Below are 7,500 nucleotides of genomic sequence, written 5' to 3' on the forward strand. Positions count from 1 at the left end.
ATTAGAAAATGATGTCTTTGATTTCAACAATTTCTGAAAGAGTTAAAATATTTGTGCTGGATGACATAAAAGTGCCTATGAGGAGAAATTTTGCTGAGGGGCCAGCTGACAGGAGGAATGTGCCAACATGGTTAAATCTATATTTCTTATTTTTTCAGAGTTCTCTGTTATTGTTTTTTATCACAACCACACTAAGAGTAAGAGTTACAATTAATGACTAGTGATGGAAATTACCATTATAATTACTATAATTACTGCTTTAGAATCACACACACAAGAGGGCACTCCTCTCTCCTTGCACCATCCAGAAAGAGATCAGTTCAGTTCAAACAGATTTGCGAAGACGTCGCTTCACCCGGGCTATATGCACAAGGCGGCCCGGCCTCTGCAAGCTATGAATGCTGACTCATCTTATCTAATCTTATCTGATCATCATCGCTGAATTCAATTTAGCTCAGTTCAGAGAGATTTTGCGAAGATGTCGTTTCGCCCGGGTTGTGTGGATGGGGTAGCCCAGTCTCTATTGGCTATAAGTGCTGACTCATCTGATCATCATAACTGAACTCTTACCGTGGCGGTTGGATTGCCTGTAGACGCTCCAGTTGCCAGGGGGCAAGTGACAGGCATAGCCGTCCAGAAAGAAAGGAGGGTATATAAGCAGAACAAGAAGAGAGAAGTGAACCAGACTATGTGCAGCAACTGACCATGTCAGTATGGCTACTTTGCACTGTGGCATTCACAGCACAAGTTGCCTTCCTCTTTCCCATCTCGTTATTTTTTGTTAGGTATGGATATATTTTTCATATTTGTTTATGAAAGTACAAAAATAAAAAAATAAGAAGTTGCTATTTGTCCTCCATAAAACTGTAATACTTCAAACAAACTAAGTGTAAAGAACATGATGAGCTGAAATGGACTCTATATAACAATTTTAGTTGATTACACTATTGAGAAAGCTTTGCAAATGGAACATATAAGCTTTATAATATAGTAGAACAGAAAAGAATGACAAACACAAGAAAGACTCTAACTCAATGACAGAGAGCACGAGAGGTCTCAATGTGGCATATGCTGCTCTGCTGTTCTGAAATGAAACCCATCACATGAAGCACTAGTGCCTATCCTGGGGCCAAAACAAGCAAATCAATCATACCTTCCTCTTTAAAATGCTAATGGCTTAAAATCACTAAAAAAATTATGCTCCCAATGTTTATCAGTATAATATGAAGAGCAGGTCCAGTTATAAACTGTGAACACACTTAGTGTATAAATGGATAGCAATACAAGCATTGTCTATGAATCACTAAGTTTCTCTGCTTCTTCTTCACCTTTCTAACCCATTCACGCCAGATGACGTCCTATCACATAAGAAAATATCCCCAGTTCCGGGTGACGTCCTGAAACGTCAAGTATTTTCTCGCTGAGTTTTGAGCGGGGCAGGTGTGACGTATTGGAATGTCAGCTACATTGTTCTTAGATATAATTATTTTCCATAATTTCTTAGTCTCTATCACTTTGGTTTAGGTCTTTGAATGTCACAAAATGTGATATAATGTAAAAAAGAAAAAAATAATAATCACAGAACTACTTAATATTGATGGTAACTTATGCTTTTGATCGGTTGATTAAAAAGATCTGAGTTGAAAAACTATTGTAAACTCAAATGTGATTGGCAAAGAAATCTAATAGGATAATTTATCAACTACCGGTGATGTCACTTCATGTCATGTCAAGACATATATGTACATACTCATATATAAATATATGATTATTCATATTATTCTTTTCGTTTTTGAAAAAAAAAAAGTATAAAACATATTTTTTGAAACCTCACTAGAAGGATGCTTCAACTTCCCCTTGGTTTTATCACATAGAAGTAAAAAATGTAGTCACTGTTCATTAAAATAACTCTAGAAAAGCATTGCTGTAAGATGTTTTTCATATAAAATACCTCCTCTGAACACGGCAATATTTTTATATGCCTTTACATTGTAGACACAATCATGTAAACCACAAGAATATGGTCGATGAAAAATGCTCTGATAGGTTCAGCGCAGCCTCGCACAACAAGAAAACACCCCAGAGCGAAGCGTCGCGCACTTGAAATCTTCCCGGTGGAAGCAGGAGTAGGCAAAAATACCCCTATTGTAAATGGGTTAAGGAAGGGGTGTGGCATCCTAGCCAATTTTGCATAGTGACTAAAGTTGAAGTGGGTATGGCATTTTAAATTTTGTAATTTCACTAATTTCACTATTCTGCATTCTTTATGGCAACAAAAAAATGACATGTGCTCTTCCAGACCACAGAGCACAAAAGCAACCAAACAATATTATTTCAAATCAATGAGATCCACAAGAAATTATTTTTCCCTCTCATTTTATCAAAACATCAATTCTCATTAAAATATTATGAGATCACCCTTTTAAAAATAAACATCCTACACTGTCATTAATGTATATGCAATACAAGATTTACCATATGAGGGAAACCTTTATTCTTTCTGTACCTACCTGAATGAAATTAATAAAGGAATTCAGTGAGTATAGATGGTTAAAGTTTTGCTGATAAAACAATTCTCCCCTATCATAACACATTTTATGCAAGTTCTGTGACCACAAATTCATAACACAATAGTTGACCCCTCTTCACAAAGCTATTCTATATAATGTACACTAAGTAATGTTGTGGACCTGCAATCACTCTTGTAATAACTACTCTCTAGTCATTCTTCTGTTTATCAGTATCTTCTGATACATCAGCACTGACGTTACTACTTATGAAGTCCGGGGAGAGGCACATGTTGACAAATGAATAAACAGAGGAACTGTAGGCATCTGGGTGTACCCTGAAAAAATAAAAATAATATTAGTGGCATGATATGAATAAAAATAATCTTTATTTATGCAAACCTACAAGTTAACCTGTCTCTAATAAATGTAAACAATATATGTATGGGAAGTTAACGTGATACTCTGGGAAACAATGAATGCTGATATCAAAGATACCAAAAGAAATCAAAAGTAGAAGATGATGTAGCACCAAATCTTCTTGCAGGACCCTTCAGTCCTCAAGATTGGTACTACAATTGCTGGATGCAATAAGACCTGGATATAGTCACATTTGAAAAGCCAGTTTGCTAATGATAATCATGTCTGATCTACCCATCAACCAGCCAAGGAGAGGATAGAAGAGGAATGTGTATGTATATGCATATGCGTATGTGTATGTATGTGTATGTATATATGTATGAGTATGAGTATGTGTATGCGTATGTGTATGTGTATGTGTATGTGTATGTGTATGTGTATGTGTATGTGTATGTGTATGTGTATGTGTATGTGTATGTGTATGTGTATGTGTATGTGTATGTGTATGTGTATGTGTGTGTACATGTGTGTGTGTACATGTGTGTGTAAAATACATAAAAAAATGACAAACACAAAAATGGCTCTAGTTTCAATGAGTGAATGAGTGAAAGGTCATATGTTGCGTGAAGCTGTCTCTCTCTAAATAAAACCCATCTAGAATGCCTCACAGGTGGCACTAATGCCAGTTCTGGGGACTGGGCAAGCAAATCTATCACCAGCTGCAATTGGTTAACTGTATATATAAAAATCATTCTGAATTTCTCCTTCTCTAATCTCACTAAAGAAAATAGACAGATATCAGCAGTTAGAAAAACAAAGAGGAATAGCATAGTGACTTTACAACATTACAGAATTGGGTTTAATGAATACTCCTTAACCCATTCATGCTAGATGACGTGCTATCACATCATGCAAGATGACGTCCTATCGCGTCATGATCTCTCCCTCTAAATACACGTTTCAAATAAGTATATACCCATTGCACTTGCATTGGATAGACATATTGTTCTTGACTTGTCTTAAAAAAATTATATAATTGAAATAAAAAATTGGGCGGGTGTAGAGTGCGAGAAGCGTAGCGCGGTATCGCGCCGGAAGAGATCTAGCACTTGGAGGCTGCATGCGCGTGTTATTTTCATGGCAGGAGCAGCATCAGACAAATAATTGGCCCAGCAGGAATGGGTTAATAAGAACTACTTTGCTTGTTTATTTAGTATATTTCTCTAATAGTCTACCCTACATACCTGTAATGTTGAACATGAGCAGAATCATCCCAGCATTTTGTTACAACTGGCACTCCAAGCTTCTGACGTTCAGCAACGAAGAATTCAACATCATTATAACTGATAAGTTTGTCTGCACGAGAATACAGAAAGAGCTGTGGGCATCGAGCTTTGTCCTGAAAAAGAGAGGTCTTAAGCAACTACACAAATTATGCTAATCAGTGAAAAAAAGTGAATACTGTGGAAAAAGAACTTTTATTGAAACTTTTCCATGGTTTATGTCAAAGTATTTACCTCCACAAGAGCCCATGGTGGAGTATTGGGGAGCTTGCCAGAGATAATAGTCCATAATACAGACAGAACTCCCCATCCCATCAAGAACAACATCATGCCTACTGATGCACATAGCTTCATCCATATTGACCCTGGTGTAACCTCATATATGGCTCGCACACCTGTAACATCAAGAGAATACACACTCCTCTTGCATAATACATAGTCTGCCCTCCTCTTGTAATATTAGCACTTTAAATTAACTCATACATGTTAGTTATAAAAGGTATATAAAATATCATATTTTTTCCATAAATCTATAAAACTAGTAGATCTTTCTTCTTTTTTAGCATGGATGAATCAATGAAGAATCATAAAGCTGTAATAAAGTCTCCTACCTGAGTAAAGTCTCCTTGGTGCTGGAGTGCTATCAAAAATGCATCCTTTGACCATCAACTTAGGTGCTTCATTTTCTTCCATTGCCTGAGTTATGTAGTAATATAAGACCGATCCATTGTTGCTGAACATATGGAAAAATACAGGATGGTCATCTAGGCTCATGTCTTTCAATAGAGCAAGGAGTTTGCGAGCAATTGGCATCAGTTTCACTTTGGGTCTTACAAACAAATAGGAGGTGGGGGAGGTATAGCGGATGGTTATACATCTGAAAAACAAAACCTATCATCATACCATTGATACAATAAAAGAAAAACAATTAACAAAGAACCAAATCTCACTTAGGATATAAGACCTTATAGAAGGCTACAGTGATACAGCTAATTAAAATGAATATAATTAGTAATATAATGGTTATAGATAGTTATATAATGATTCCAATCAGTTACAAGTAAGGAATAATATGGTAGGCCATCTGGATTGCAAATTCTAGTGCTAATAAAGTACAAATGATACCTAACACATAAAGGTAATCAAGTCTCAAGATAAATTCTAAATTAATAGCGCCGATATTTGAATATATACATACATGCAAATGACAAAAACAAACCCTCTTTGGTTGTAGATACTGCAATATTTGGCTAAATGTCGATCTTCAGCGCCAAGCCAGCCAAGGAGAAACACCACAGGCTCTTTTTCACCATTAGCTCCATCAACAAACACAAAGTCCTCTTCATCATCACTGGAAAAAGAAAAATACGGATGATTGGGAAAAAAGACAAATAAATAAACAAAGATTTCTATAAGAACATATCAAATGAGGCAAGTTCAGTTCAGTCAGTTCAGACAGATTTGCGAAGACGTCGCTTTGCCCGGGCTATATGCACAAGGCGGCCCGGCCTCTGCAAGCTATGAGTGCTGACTCATCTTATCTAATCTTATCTTATCATCATCGCTGAATTCAATTCAGCTCAGTTTAGAGAGATTTTGCGAAGACGTTGTTTCGCCCAGGTTGTGTGGATGGGGTAGCCCAGTCTCTATTGGCTATAAGTGCTGACTCATCTGATCATCATAACTGAACTCTTAACATGGCAGTCGGATTGCCTGTAGGCGCTCCAGTTGCCAGGGGGCAAGTGACAGCCATAGCCATCTAACCAACCCAGCAGCTGTCGTCTCTGGGCCCTGCCTGAGGAAGCGAGTGTGCTCGCATTCCATCAGGTAGTGCTCAAATTTGGCGTCCGGCGCACCACAATGCTCACAGCGTCCCTCATCTTGCCCAATAGTGGGAATGATTTGCCTCGCACAAGGGTAGCCTATTCTCAGTCTGTGCAGACTGACTTCAGCACACCTTGATATTCTAGGAGAGATTATCAGCGACTCATAGCCTGTGGCGTCTGAGTACCAGCTGGCCGAGAGGGAGGTTCTCGCTTACTCTCTATGTCACTGCAGGGCACCGACCTGCCCTGCAACCATCGTTTTACGCCTTAGCAGTTCCTGGCTAGGATGCACCACAAGATCACTCAAGGGTTTCTTCCTGCCTTCCTCCGCTAACCTGTCAGCTACGACATTCCTTTCAATACCAACATGGCTTGGGATCCAGTTGATGATGATGCGTCTTCCCTGATCCAGGATTCTCTGAGCAATGGTGAGAATCGTGGTTACCAGGTAAACGTTATCAAGGGGCGTGCTTTGTTGCAGGCTGTCAATGGCAGCCCTAGAGTCTGTGTGTATGACAACATGCCCGTTCGTCTGGGCTGCATGGGCTAGGACTCCCATAATAGCTACTGCCTCTGCCTGGAGCAAAGAGGCATTGTCAGATACCCGCATAGCTTTCTCTATGCCCCTTGCTGCAAAACTGGCGCCTGCAGTGTGGGTGATGGGGTCTACAGAACCATCCGTGAAGTAGGTTTTACTATTCAGCGGCGTGATTAATGTAATGTTCCTCTCCGCCTCAGCCTTCAATAGAGGCGGTGAGTACTGTGTTTTTCTTCTTGATAGACTCATGACAGAAAACTCTATCAAGGATCGTGCCCACGGCGGAGCTGTGACATAGTCGGGGTGGGGAAGGTCCATGCCCTTAATCAGTAGTGTCTCTTTGAGCTCAAAGCGTTTCAGCACTCTGGTTGTGTGAGACAGCCAGGTGTTGTTAGCAAAGAGTTCTTGGTTCTGTGCAAGGCGACACTGCACTCTCTGTCTTAGCTGCGAGTCCAGTGGGGACTGTAGGACATTGGCAAGGAACTGGGCTGCCATCTGATCAATCCGGGTGACCAGGGGAAAGAGTTTGGCCTCCAAGAGGAGGTTAGTAACCTTAGCCCACCCAGGGGCACCCAGAATAATCCTGGCGGCTTCGTTTTGTATGATGTCGAGCCTTTTCCTGAGTCCAGGCTTGACTGTGATCAGGGTGACGGAGACGTAGTCCACAATGGGATGGACAGCGTGCACGTAGAAAGATCTTAGTACGCGGTGCCCAGTCCCTAAGCGCCGCCCCGACAAAGCTCTCATGACAGAGAGCCTTGCCTTGGTCCAGTCTAAGAGATGTTTGATCTCGGAGCGGAAGGTGAGGTTCTTATCGATCCATACCCCCAAGTATTGGTAGACGTGCACCCACTCAAGCTCTAGACATTGGACTCGCAGTCTTTGATCACAGACATCATGTTTCAGTGCCATTGCCTTCAATTTGGCTGCTTTGACTCTGCAGCATTCCTCAGATATTAGGTCCAGACAATGCTGGGCCTTTCTGA

General features: G+C 40.0%; 1 protein-coding gene across 2 annotated transcripts in view; it reads right to left on the reverse strand.

Moving 5' to 3' along the window:
• The window catches only part of LOC122250190 (transmembrane protein 53), a 12,181-nt gene that overhangs the window by 1,484 nt on the left and 3,197 nt on the right, over window positions 1-7,500 (reverse strand). The window contains exons 2-6 of one of the 2 annotated variants that reach the window (XM_086537897.1): window positions 5,370-5,501; window positions 4,762-5,027; window positions 4,385-4,545; window positions 4,112-4,266; window positions 1-2,845 (exon numbers count right to left, since the gene is read on the reverse strand). The exon at window positions 1-2,845 is cut by the window's left edge and continues 1,484 nt beyond it. In XM_086537897.1, coding sequence (XP_086394023.1) covers window positions 2,719-2,845; window positions 4,112-4,266; window positions 4,385-4,545; window positions 4,762-5,027; window positions 5,370-5,501 — 841 coding nt within the window. In that variant the 3' untranslated portion in view covers window positions 1-2,718. The remainder of the gene's footprint in view (window positions 2,846-4,111; window positions 4,267-4,384; window positions 4,546-4,761; window positions 5,028-5,369; window positions 5,502-7,500) is intronic. The other variant, XM_043011529.2, reaches the window with a different exon arrangement.

Source organism: Penaeus japonicus, unplaced genomic scaffold (assembly GCF_977035675.1).
Source record: "Penaeus japonicus unplaced genomic scaffold, GWHDUDI00000001_assembly GWHDUDI00000006, whole genome shotgun sequence".
Taxonomy (NCBI): Eukaryota; Metazoa; Arthropoda; class Malacostraca; order Decapoda; family Penaeidae; genus Penaeus; species Penaeus japonicus.